At 45.1% G+C, this 14,186-nt stretch overlaps 1 protein-coding gene across 2 annotated transcripts in view; it reads left to right on the top strand.

Moving 5' to 3' along the window:
* The window catches only part of LOC133354056 (transcription factor 12-like), a 97,395-nt gene that overhangs the window by 17,526 nt on the left and 65,683 nt on the right, over positions 1-14,186 (top strand). For both annotated transcript variants that reach the window (XM_061570604.1, XM_061570603.1), the window contains exons 4-5: positions 4,078-4,148; positions 6,826-6,943. In XM_061570604.1, the coding sequence (XP_061426588.1) occupies positions 4,078-4,148; positions 6,826-6,943 (189 nt within the window). The remainder of the gene's footprint in view (positions 1-4,077; positions 4,149-6,825; positions 6,944-14,186) is intronic.

The raw sequence follows: 14,186 nt of genomic DNA, 5'->3' as shown, positions 1-14,186 counted from the left end.
GAGTCCACACCTCAGAGGTGGGACAAAGTCATTGTTATGCAAGTCCAAGTCGAGTCTGAAGTCATCAAATTCATGACTCGAGTCTGACTCGAGTCCAAGTCACATGACTCGAGTCCACACCTCAGAGGTGGGACAAAGTCATTGTTATGCAAGTCCAAGTCGAGTCTGAAGTCATCAAATTCATGACTCGAGTCTGACTCGAGTCCAAGTCACATGACTCGAGTCCACACCTCAGAGGTGGGACAAAGTCATTGTTATGCAAGTCCAAGTCGAGTCTGAAGTCATCAAATTCATGACTCGAGTCTGACTCGAGTCCAAGTCACATGACTCGAGTCCACACCTCAGAGGTGGGACAAAGTCATTGTTATGCAAGTCCAAGTCGAGTCTGAAGTCATCAAATTCATGACTCGAGTCTGACTCGAGTCCAAGTCACATGACTCGAGTCCACACCTCAGAGGTGGGACAAAGTCATTGTTATGCAAGTCCAAGTCGAGTCTGAAGTCATCAAATTCATGACTCGAGTCTGACTCGAGTCCAAGTCACATGACTCGAGTCCACACCTCAGAGGTGGGACAAAGTCATTGTTATGCAAGTCCAAGTCGAGTCTGAAGTCATCAAATTCATGACTCGAGTCTGACTCGAGTCCAAGTCACATGACTCGAGTCCACACCTCAGAGGTGGGACAAAGTCATTGTTATGCAAGTCCAAGTCGAGTCTGAAGTCATCAAATTCATGACTCGAGTCTGACTCGAGTCCAAGTCACATGACTCGAGTCCACACCTCAGAGGTGGGACAAAGTCATTGTTATGCAAGTCCAAGTCGAGTCTGAAGTCATCAAATTCATGACTCGAGTCTGACTCGAGTCCAAGTCACATGACTCGAGTCCACACCTCAGAGGTGGGACAAAGTCATTCTTATGCAAGTCCAAGTCGAGTCTGAAGTCATCAAATTCATGACTCGAGTCTGACTCGAGTCCAAGTCACATGACTCGAGTCCACACCTCAGAGGTGGGACAAAGTCATTGTTATGCAAGTCCAAGTCGAGTCTGAAGTCATCAAATTCATGACTCGAGTCTGACTCGAGTCCAAGTCACATGACTCGAGTCCACACCTCAGAGGTGGGACAAAGTCATTGTTATGCAAGTCCAAGTCGAGTCTGAAGTCATCAAATTCATGACTCGAGTCTGACTCGAGTCCAAGTCACATGACTCGAGTCCACACCTCAGAGGTGGGACAAAGTCATTGTTATGCAAGTCCAAGTCGAGTCTGAAGTCATCAAATTCATGACTCGAGTCTGACTCGAGTCCAAGTCACATGACTCGAGTCCACACCTCAGAGGTGGGACAAAGTCATTGTTATGCAAGTCCAAGTCGAGTCTGAAGTCATCAAATTCATGACTCGAGTCTGACTCGAGTCCAAGTCACATGACTCGAGTCCACACCTCAGAGGTGGGACAAAGTCATTGTTATGCAAGTCCAAGTCGAGTCTGAAGTCATCAAATTCATGACTCGAGTCTGACTCGAGTCCAAGTCACATGACTCGAGTCCACACCTCAGAGGTGGGACAAAGTCATTGTTATGCAAGTCCAAGTCGAGTCTGAAGTCATCAAATTCATGACTCGAGTCTGACTCGAGTCCAAGTCACATGACTCGAGTCCACACCTCAGAGGTGGGACAAAGTCATTGTTATGCAAGTCCAAGTCGAGTCTGAAGTCATCAAATTCATGACTCGAGTCTGACTCGAGTCCAAGTCACATGACTCGAGTCCACACCTCAGAGGTGGGACAAAGTCATTGTTATGCAAGTCCAAGTCGAGTCTGAAGTCATCAAATTCATGACTCGAGTCTGACTCGAGTCCAAGTCACATGACTCGAGTCCACACCTCAGAGGTGGGACAAAGTCATTGTTATGCAAGTCCAAGTCGAGTCTGAAGTCATCAAATTCATGACTCGAGTCTGACTCGAGTCCAAGTCACATGACTCGAGTCCACACCTCAGAGGTGGGACAAAGTCATTGTTATGCAAGTCCAAGTCGAGTCTGAAGTCATCAAATTCATGACTCGAGTCTGACTCGAGTCCAAGTCACATGACTCGAGTCCACACCTCAGAGGTGGGACAAAGTCATTGTTATGCAAGTCCAAGTCGAGTCTGAAGTCATCAAATTCATGACTCGAGTCTGACTCGAGTCCAAGTCACATGACTCGAGTCCACACCTCAGAGGTGGGACAAAGTCATTGTTATGCAAGTCCAAGTCGAGTCTGAAGTCATCAAATTCATGACTCGAGTCTGACTCGAGTCCAAGTCACATGACTCGAGTCCACACCTCAGAGGTGGGACAAAGTCATTGTTATGCAAGTCCAAGTCGAGTCTGAAGTCATCAAATTCATGACTCGAGTCTGACTCGAGTCCAAGTCACATGACTCGAGTCCACACCTCAGAGGTGGGACAAAGTCATTGTTATGCAAGTCCAAGTCGAGTCTGAAGTCATCAAATTCATGACTCGAGTCTGACTCGAGTCCAAGTCACATGACTCGAGTCCACACCTCTGGGGGAGGAGGCCCTTTTCTTCAGTAGTTGCCCCCCCCCCCCTACCTGTGCCACCTGGGAGCTTCTGATGATGAGGTTGCTCGGCTGTTTTGCAGCAGGCCACCCGCCCTTAATGGGGAGCTTGCATCTCGCTGTGGTAGGGGCCCTTTGGGTTGCTCCAATTGAGAGGTGTCCTGAAATAAATAACAATCCACGAAATCTCATTGTCCAGAAATGAGGGTTTTGTTCAGAGTAGAGAGATTAAGTGGAGTGAGTGAATTATGAAGTTCATTGTGTGGCCATCTGTGGGGGGGGGTGGGGGTAGGGGGGTTATAAAGCAACAGCTGTCAACGTTTATTGGAATCTGTTCCAATTAAGCCATCTTGGGATATAGAAAATAATTTTAGATTCAAGTGATCACGTTTTTCCAGGACATCCCTCAATTTAGCTTCCTTGGAACACACATTAAGTTGTCACAAGCTGCACACGCCTGATTATTGCTCATCACGTATCTTGAAATGTAGAGAGTGCAGGGGAAAATCTATAGAGATTATGTGCATATATTTGTGTGTGTGTGTGTGTCCCCACGTGGGGGAGTGGTGGCGCAGTGGTTAGCGCGCTGCACTACATATCCGGCGACCTGAGTTCCATTCCCGCTCACCTCCCAACACCAGTGACGATTATCTGAACTGGTCCTGGGCCTCCCCGAGGTCGACTCAGCCTCAAATGAGTACCTGATGCGGTGTGTAACCATCGCCGCTAGGGACACAAAGGCGGCCGGGCGTGGTGCTGGCCACCCACCCCCTCGTGTGTTCTACCGGCCTTAATAGGTGCTCGCTAACAGCACTTACCCCAGCAGTCTGTTGAGGGTGATAATTGTCCTGCCCCACGTAACGTTGAGAGCACCAATTCAAGTATAGTAGTAGGTTTTTACCCTTTCAACTGGCACAAAAACTGACACCTTTATACAAGGCATCATGTTTGCAATAACCACAACACAAGCAGTCAAAATGCAAACAAAAAGAAACAACTCTGATAATGATATGCACTGTCCTTGAAGTTGATTGGTCCACACCCGAGACAGCTTTTCTTAGAGCCTAGTCTCCATTGGTGTTGGACCAGATGACGCCAAAAGGTGTACAACACCAATTCAAATGAATGAATACTCTTCAGCATCATATGGGAGATGTTGAGTAATCATCAGGCACGTGAAGTGTAGAATTACTTTTTATTGTGCACATCGTCTGAGCACAGACCCAAAGGTCCAACAGGTCAAGTGCCAGCAACAAACTGCACTATCAAACTTGCAATAGATAAGAGTTAACATCTCTCTGGAATCGTGCAAGGTGATAAGAGCTTGGGAGAAGAGATGATGGGAAGTTGTAAAGCAGTAAACGTTTAGTGGCGTACCATGACGGGTTACAAGGAATGGGTGTATGGGAATCACTGCCAATCATCGTGATCGTTTGATTGTGGACCGTGTGGGTCCGCTACGCTCGAGGCAGCTGAGCCGTGGCTCTAACGAGCGTCCGCTGTGTGTGCCGGTGCGTGCAGGGACAGGCGTGAGGACATCTGCTGCTTCCTGGTGTGTCGGGCAAGAGCAGAGGCCCTCCTTCATGGCTGAGGTGTGTGCTGCACGCACATGAGTGCCGAGTTCAACTACGACGAGCGACGCTTTTGTTGAATCTGAGTGTAGGGATGAGCTGGCTGTGCGGTGGGGTTGGCGAGAGCGAGCAGCATAGAATTGTAATGTATGACTTACTCTTGTTGGTTCTTTCGGTAAAGTCACGTAGAATGAAAATGATAAAATAATAAAAATAAAACATAAAATAATTCTCACGACGTTTCGGCCACAACGCAAGCAGCCATCCTCAGGTGGAGAACAGGTCTGTCGAGAAGACAGAGTCTGAATGACACACCTCTGTCTTCTCGACAGACCTGTTCTCCACCTGAGGACGGCTGCTTGCGTTGTGGCCGAAACGTCGTGAGAATTGTATTTGATAATGTTTTATTTTTATTATTTTATTATTTCCATTCTACGTGACTTTACCGAAAGAACCAAGAAGATGAATCCCTGCAGTCACGAAAGCTTTAAATCGAAGTATGACTTACTGTTAGTAGCTCAGCTTATTGGAGAGTATATTGAGTATATTGATGATATTGATGTAGTTTATATTTTAAGTTTTTTTACGTGGTGGTTTGGCTGCTGCAGCTCCTTACTATTAAAATTCCTTCCCATTATTACTGCTAATCCTACATAATACACGAGTATAATATGACTTTGAGATCCCCCCCTTCACCTACACATCCACATGTAGTGACTTATCGCATATCTGCATTTTCCATAAATATGTTAAATTCATGTGGATATGCAAATTCCTTTGTCAAGGCTCCCTCCTCCTCTAACCCAGCTTAAATATACGCTGCCAAGCTTGGTGGTGTTCATTCAGACGCTGTCTTTTCGACAGCTCTGTTCTTCACCTGAGGACGGCTGCTTGCGTTGTGGCCGAAACGTCGTGAGAATTGTATTTTATTATGTTTTATTTATATTATTTTATTACTTCCCTTCTATGTGACTTTACCGAAAGAACCAAGAAGATGAGATGACAACAGTTGTTTGTTTCATCACGGTTTGCTGAACGAAGGCCCTAAGCCCAACGGCAACAAGCGGGCCAGCAACAAACGGCACGGTAAAATTTGTAAGAGATTAGGTAATACGGTTCTTGAGTTGAGCATGGATACGACTCTCTAAAAGAGACGATGGGAGGGAATGAAAAAGTTGAACGGTGCGTGAGAAGAACCAAACAGAGCTGGGTTTTTACCTGCAGTCACAAAGCCCCAGAGAAATGGTTGTTGGTAAGCATGGTGGTCAGCGGGGTGTGTTGGCAAGCATGGTGGTGAGATGAGATGTGTTGGTAAGCATGGTGGTGAGCTTGGATGCATAGTGGTGTTTTGGCCAGTGTGATGGTGAACAGACTGCATAGTGGTGGTGATAATTGGAAGCTGGATGCTAGAAAACAGCGAGACATTATATAGTTAAAATACCAGCCAGTAAACAAACATTGAAAATTATATAGATTTACAAGCCTTTAAATGTGACCGCATCTCTAAACACTGCACATTTCAACATTTTCCAAAACATTTAACAACTTAGACTCGTTTTTAAGTAATAAAACTTATCAAAAAATAACTAATGTGCGCAAACAGGAAAATTACTTTTCACCATTATAAATGTATGCCTCAGTGATTGGATAAACTGTCTGAATACATGATCATGAATCCATTAAAATTACTTTATATATTTTTTTATTATTTTTACTCTCCCATGTGTACTCATTTTCCTTGCTCTGTCTTAATTTAATTGATTAGTCACTGCAAATTAAAAAAGTGCAAGCTTGTTTTTGAATTTTTTATTTAAAGGTGTTTTTCAATCATGTAACTCGAGTCACCACATACATTGGCGGTCTTTAAACGTAGAACTTTCATAGTGAGTCATCTACCATTTATCTACTCAGATTAGGGTCAAGATGTTATTATGACCAAAGTCAGTCAAATAAGCATGAATAATCCCGTGGTCATAGATCGCTATTTGTGATACATCAGCGACAACAAGAATAGCTATTAACAGCGGTGGCTACCACCGTGTTGTGGTTCCATGACACAACAGACCTGTATAGTCTCGAGAGGTGAAGGATGACGACGTGAAGTGTGGCTATCGCGATGCCGAAAGCGCCAACGGGCGGCAGAGGTCGCAACCGGGTACCCGATACCCGTACCCTACCCGATACCCGGCTACCCGTACCCGGCCAGGTACGGGTACCCGTTTGCGACCCTGGTGCGGCTGGGTACGGGTACGGGTAGGCCGTGAGTCACTGGTGAGTAACCGTTTTAAAGCTTTTGTGACTGCAGGGATTCATTTTCTTGGTTCTTTCGGTAAAGTCACGTAGAATGGAAATAATAAAATAATACAAACTAAACATAGAATTTTTTATTATTTTATTATTTCCATTCTACGTGACTTTACCGAAAGAACCAAGAAGATGAATCGCTGCAGTCACGAAGAATGGAAATAATAAAATAAAAAAAATAAAACATAATAATTTTTTTTTATTTCCATTCTACGTGACTTTACCGAAAGAACCAAGAAGAATAACCGTTTGTTACTCATTTCGGGTAGGGTACGGGTACCCGTTTGCGACCCTGGTGCGGCCGGGTACGGGTAAGGAATCAAAACCCGTTTGCGACCTCTGACGTGCGGCTCATGCCACCCCCCCCTCTCTTGCTACTTGTGCCGTGCCACAGAGCTGTGAGCAAAGGCGACGACACGGGCATCCTGTTACCACCGCGGGCACCACCACGATGCCTGCAGCGGAGAACGCCACTCCACCTCCTCCCTCTGGATACTGCTCCGGATTCCCCAGTGAGTGATGTCTCATATCATGCGCATTACTTTTATTTTTGCGATAATGCTTGCTCACCGGGAAGAGCATCCATTGAGTCTCAAGGCTCTTATTCAGGGAGGGTCCTTCTAAGTTTTTTCAGGGCTTTACTGGTTTCCCCAATAAAGTAATTTGCAAATATATTTTCAGAAATGGGTCGTGGCTCCGGCACACAATGGCCGACTTTTTTTTTCTTCATGACATCACGGGAACTCTCCCTTGAATGTCATCACGTGTTCTTGAACATACTGTTAGGTTTTTTCGGTAAAGTCACGTGGGTAAAAAAAAAAATTAATAAAAGTAATAATAGAAATAAAATAATAAATCACGACGTTTCGGAGGCAACACAAGTCTCCGTCATCAGGTGGGACCGTCACAGCTAGATTTGCTGTATCAAGTGAGGCAAAACATTTCAAGATACAAGTTCTTAAATACAAGTTAAGGGGGGGGGAGGAGGGGGGGAGGAGCTTATCTGAGTGTGGTAGTGTGCCTGCGAAACGTCGTGATTTATTATTTTATTTTATTTCTATTATTACTTTTATTATTTTTATTTTTTACCTACGTGACTTTAACGAAAAAAAACCTCAGAGTATGAATCCTTGCAGTCACGAAAGCTTCAAATCTAGTGTTCTTGAACGTCCGCTGTGAGGCAGAGGGCATGCGTTGTGGATTTGCGTCTGTCGGATTTGAACCCCATACCTCGACAAGAAGCGGCGAATGCATAGCTGCTGTGTCATGTGACCGCTCTTATGTTGTCAGAGTACGTGCATTAAATAGCATTTTGTTCAATTATTATGTTGTACATCATAGGTTCACATGACTCCTGCAACCGCCGTAGGCTGTTAAATACATCCACCACAATGTAGAAGAAAAGTAGTCGATTCTTTCATCGAATTGGAACTCTACACCCATGGCTGAGGGGATGAGGGTGGATTTGTACACCCCAATTGTGTGGTATGAGAACCACCAAAATGCCCTGAAAGCACTCGATCTCGGCAGATTTCGGAAGCTAAGCACGGTTGGTGTTTTGGTTAGTACTTGCTTGGTAGACTGCCTGGAATTACCAGAAGTTATAAGCGTGGGGCTTGCAAGTTGTCCAGGAGGTAGCAGCACAGCAATGGATTATTGAATCCATCTGTGCAGAGCGTCGAGTGACTCCCCTTGTAAGCGTGGCGTTTGTTTTCCTCCGGGTACGCCGGTGCCCTTCCGCACGAAGCCAAAACACTCGTGAATTGATTTGGCTAAACTTCAATGTAGCAGGACCCTCCTGAAAATGTCTTGAGGCTCACTTGAGTCTTTGAAGGGGAAATAAGTGGCATTGTAAACTTGCGTTGCGGTGTTGTGAAAGCGGCACGAAGACAAGGTGACGATGGCAAAGGGGAGTGGTTGCCCTGAATTCACAATGGCTGTGGGTGCGGATAGCATGACTCATGCCACGTGGATGAGCGTCAGGCCTATTGTTTTGAGTTATATTTGTGTGTTTGGTTATATTTGAGCCAGGGCGTGGTGGTGAGCGTCTGGCAAGGGTTCGTGGATCACATAGAGATCTGTGAAAAACACCCAAACTCTCTTGGTTGCGAGGTGACCAGGAGATGGCAGAAGTGGTTTTGTGAGCCTGCCCGTGCAGAATGTTGACCACGAGACACTAGAATATATATATATGCATGCATGGCTTTTCACCGTATTCCCAGGTTTTCTCCCGCACTAAGCAAAACATTCCTTCAAAAGGTATTGCCCGAACATTCCAATGCCGGACACTCCTGAAAAATAATCTTCAGACTTGGTGAAGCTTTCCTGGATAAATAAAGGACGTCGTTATTATTTAGAAGAGGAATTCGCCTAAACATTCCAGTGCGGGACTCATGATTCTAAGGAATTTTCAAGATTTTTGTGGAAATTCCTAAGGCTCAAAAGGGCCAAACCAACGCGCATCCTGGACATTGTCAATGACACGGAACAATATATGTATAATAACAGCCCGTTTTTTATCCACTGCTGGATGAGGGCCTCCCCATGCCAACCAGATGGAGTTGTCAGACCGTACTTGACCACACAAGTCATTGCGGGTTGGCGAAGGCAGAGATCATAGGTTTTGGAAGATAGAAGTACAGTTCAACAATGCATTTTTCTGCCCTGCCCTCGGCTTACAATAGACAAAGGGATTTAAGTTGCTTTGGAGGGTGGACGCTTACTGCATCTGTCACTGGAGACCACAATTGAGGAAGAGAAACATTTTGCGTTGGTGAATCATTATTTGGGTTGTTGAACCACGCATTGAGACTGCTGAGACCCTGCAGGGCTGTGAGGAGACCAGGATGCATCAGTACCCTACAAGCAATGAATTCCAGACTTGTGAGCTTCTGTATATGCACGCAGTTTGCATAGTTCGGTAACCAGCTCAATTCCCTCCAGGAAAAAAAGTATTGAGACTCAGTGAGGCTTCTCTGGATGATGATGATGATAGGCCATCTATTGATTCCCCTGACCAGGGAACGAAAGGGGTGGACTTAGTTTCCCCAGTCTCGTATTCAGCTGCCACGTGATGGCTGACGGAAGAGAAGAAAGAGGTTATTGTTATTATTTCATTTTAGTTTTTTTTTTAGGGAGCGCCTAATGCGGCTGAGCCTTTTGACTGCCGTGACACTTTTCTTGGTCATCGTGCGGTTAGGTCGCTGCCAAGCACATCACGGCGCATTTATTCATCGATTAAAAACGATCCTTGCGGTGGCAATAGACACACGGAGTCATGCGCGTGACATACAGTGGGCTAAAGAAGTGAATTATTTTGTCCTTTGAAAAACGTGACACATTTTTTACTGTTTGGCCGTGTCGGGTGGTGGAGGGTTACGACACATTTATAAATAACACGATCTGACCCAAAAACCTATATTATGAATAATATTGTTCGCGAAAGCCTACGTGTTAAATATAGTAGATCTGCCAGTGTTATATTTACAGTGAGGGAGCAAACAAAACCTGTAGAAACAAGGCGAGAAACTTGACTTAAAGCTTTCGTGACTGCAGGAATTCATATTCTTGGGTCTTTCGGTAAAGTCACGTAGATAGGTTAAAAGTAAATAACAAAAAACTACGACGTTTCGATCACAACACAAGCGATCGTCATCAGGATTGCTTGTGTTGCGATCGAAACGTCGTAGCTTTTTGTTATTTTTATTATTTTCTTTGAACCTATCTACGTGACTTTACCGAAAGACCCAAGAATAAGGCGAGAAACAATACAGCAGAAACTAAACAAACACAACAATTAAGAAAGCGGAGAAACGATACAAAACTGCCAGCCAAAAACAAGACAAAATAAGAATTGTTTCTTGTATCGAATCATAACTGTTGATTCGTGACCATTCATGGATTCGCGGAGGGAGGGAAGTGGGCGGTATGAGGGTAGTGAATTGTTACATCAAGATGCTCTGCTGTTCCGTGGACACAGACAGAAGGTGGGGGCAGTGACAGTCAGGGTGTCTTGCTGGGAAGGAGAAGGAAGAAAGGAAGGAGGAGGAGTGGGAGAACCTCCGGGTGCACCTGCAAGCAGGAGAAACGGTGTGGGGGGTGGGCTCGGTGGGACGCTCACTGGAGCAAGAAGCCCCAACAATGTTGGAAATGTAAACAGCCGTCACGTGGCCCCTTCCCAAATTACAGCAGACCGAGTCGATCTTAAGGGAGCGTGCGAGCTAGCTGCGGACTGCGAAAAGTCGTGCGTTAAGTGAAGACACAATCCAACGCTTGCAGCAAACTAAGGGGGAAGTCCGGTGAAAATATTGTGGGTTCCCCTACCCAACCCCGACATGCAACCCTCTTCTGTGGTGCATGCCTATTTGTGGTATTTTTTTTAAATGGGGCTCACTTCCCATGCCAGGCCATTGTTAAATTGTAGAGTGGATGAGCATCACTTTGACGGAGAAGCCGACTTGGCTGAACTATCCGCTCAAGAATAATGTTTTATCGTAATACCTATCAGAAGCTTTCAAATGACGCCGTATTCGTCGAGCGGTCTAGGAAGAGTTCTGCTGACATCCAAACATACAGATTAGATGCTTATCATGGGTGTATATATCTTGTAGGCTTGTTACAATTCAGGGGCCAGGTTAGATTTAAGCATTGATTCCCTTTCGCGTCTCTTTTTTACTCGGGCATGTAACATTTGGTTAAATTATTGTCTTGTGTTTACCATATCGTATGTCAGCAGACCATGCCATGGTGGCATGCTTTCTCATTAATTTTTTAAAGTGTTTTTTTCTTTCCCCCCCTCCCTTCTCTTTAATGAAGCTTCAAACTGATGTCAGGCAGACCTTGCACATGCCACCTGTGGGAAATTATTTACAAAATAAAAACTGTTTATTTTTTACTGACTGACTCTGTTAAATAAACATGCCCACTGCTTTTCGTTCAGCGTTTGAGATGAGGGCGCATTTAAACTCAACATAATGGGCATTACTAAATCGTATTGAGTTAATAAACTTTCAATCAAATACCTTTATTTTTAACCGGGTGAGAGCCCATTCATAAGACAATTGTCTCTGTGTGCAAACCCTCTTAGGGGAATTGGCCAAACTCCCCAATGCAGGAGTCTATCTGCAAAAGAGCCTTGAGATTTATTAACAGTTCTCCGGTTAAATAAATAACACTTTTGGTTTTGCAAATGAGTTTGCATGAAAAAAAACGGGAAAAATAACATCCAGGTGTGAGAAAACCCCAATAAAAATATTGAAATGTCCTGCTGAGAAAAATAATGTAAGCTTATTTACTTGAAATAGTAGTTTAAGGAAGTCGTAATAACTTTCAAAACATCATTATTCCACCGTATTTTGTCACAAATTATAATAATAATAATAAATTGCAACACGTTAATTACTAATGAAGGCCTCCCTGAGTCTCAAGACTCTTTTCAGGAGGATTCTGCATTGCGGTGTTTGGCCAATGCTATTAATGACTGTAGTTTGGGGGAGAAAACTGTTGTTCCTGGAGAAGACCCACACTCACAAGGCGTAACACTCCGGCTCGTTCGTAGTGATTTGTTCATTCACTTGAGATCACACGTGTTCCATACCATCACTAATAAATGTTTCACACCACCCTATATCACGCACCACACTATCACACACCATGGCATTACACGTGTCTCATGCCATCCATCACAAGCAAATACTTTCGCACAGAACGCCGTCACACGTGTCCACAAACCAACCTCGTCACCCACAAATACCATCACACACCGCGCCACCGCACCACGCCACTCTCAACAAGACTTTGTGGAGTCTGATGCACGGCCCTCAGGCCCAACACCTGACATATCCCTAGTCCCGCGTCCCCTCCTTCCCTTCGGCCCACCCGCGTGTACTCACACGCACGCACGCGTTCACGAAGCTTGCGACGCCGTGCAAACTCCGGGGGGGGTGGGGGGTGTAACGGGACATGTGGGACCGCCCACCAGTAGCACTTAGCTCCAGGCTGAGTAACCCTGAATGTCCCTGGCTCAGGTGCTGCTGGTGCTGAGTGTTGAGTCGGCTTTAGTGGCTGGGAGGCAGGCGGTCATGACCCTGACGTGTTCAAGGCTGCTCCGGGACTTGGCCTCACCATGTGTTTTTGTGAATGAAAACGTTTGCTTTTCGATTTAAAGCTTTCGTGACCGCAGGGATTCATCTTCTTGGTTCTTTCGGTAAAGTCACGTAGAAGGGAAATAATAAAATAATAAAACATATAAAAATTCTTCTCACGACGTTTCGGCTACAACGCAAGCAGCCGTCCTCAGGTGGCGGCTGCTTGCGTTGTAGCCGAAACGTCGTGAGAATTATTTTATTATGTTTTATTTTATTTATTTTATTATTTCCCTTCTACGTGACTTTACCGAAAGAACCAAGAAGATGAAAATGTTTGCGTTTGGCCTATCCGCACCGCTCTGCTCGGTTGCGTTAGATTAGTGACGCAAGTTTGCCTGAAGATGTGTGCGTGTGGGCATTACGGATGTGCTCCTGATTTTCAGATCGTCCTGAAAAATAGGGAAAAATTAGGCCAAGATTCGATTTGTTCTCACATTTTTTTTGGTTCCAATTAATTTTAAAACTGGAAGTTACGTCACTAATGTAACATAACTTCCACGTATTTTCCCTCTAAAGTTGTGTCATGTGGCATCAATATTGTGTCGTGTAGCATCAATATTAGTTCCCCTGCAGGCATATTCATATATTACGTAGATGGAAATGAATGGAATATCCAACATCGATAATTTTTACATTTCAAACAGCCCGTTTGTCAATCCACGACCGGATGAGGACTTTCCCCATCCCGTGTGGTGTCGGTTACTTGACTCTCCTCCACCATGGTGGTCAAGTATGGCTTTGTAAAGGTGGTGGGGGAGCATAGAATGGCAGTAACACAACAGATTTCCACTACACTGCCCTCTACTGTCCACCACGTAGTCCTGCAGCCAGCTTTGACAATCTTTTTGTTTCGATTTAAAGCTTTCGTGACTGCAGGAATTCATCTTCTTGGTTCTTTCGGTAAAGTCACGTAGAAGGGAAATAATAAATAATAAAACATTATTAAATCATTCTCACGACGTTTCAGCCACAATGCAAGCAGCCGTCCTCAGGTGAAGAACAGGTCTGTCGGAAAGACATTCAGACACTGTCTTTCCGACAGACCTGTTCTTCACCCGAGGACGGCTGCTTGCGTTGTGGCTGAAACGTGGTGAGAATTATTTAATTATGCTTTATTATTTTATTATTTCCCTTCTACGTGACTTTACCGAAAGGACCAAGAAGATGAACCTTTCTTTAGTTTAACCCATGGCGGTCACCCTTTCAAACTCTATCCACACCCAAACCTGCTTAGCTTGTGATATTTTTGCCGAAATCGGGCGTTATCCCCTGGGCTGAAGAGGCACGACACCGTTTTGCGTAATGCTTATACCCGGCGAGCATGCGAGTAATAGTCGCGTGGGCGGCTATCGGAGACGTCCATTTGCTCGGTTTGATAATTATTAAACCCACGAGCCTTTGATCGTCAAGCGGGCTATCGAGGTCACGTTCCGGAGCGGAACATCTGGCCCGTGTCACGGCGGCATTTCTCGCAAGTGGCCCTTGGTTTCCGATCAGCCAACATGCGGCGTCAGCAGCTGCTAATATTTGCCGCTTCTGTTTATAATATGAATAATGATAATCATCGGCCTTTCTCAATCGGCCGCTGGAACGAGGTGGCCTCTCCACG

Source organism: Lethenteron reissneri, chromosome 46, assembly GCF_015708825.2.
Source record: "Lethenteron reissneri isolate LAM-NWPU_2019-01 chromosome 46, ASM1570882v1, whole genome shotgun sequence".
NCBI lineage: Eukaryota > Metazoa > Chordata > Hyperoartia > Petromyzontiformes > Petromyzontidae > Lethenteron > Lethenteron reissneri.
This window is presented reverse-complemented; position numbering and strand designations above follow the sequence as displayed.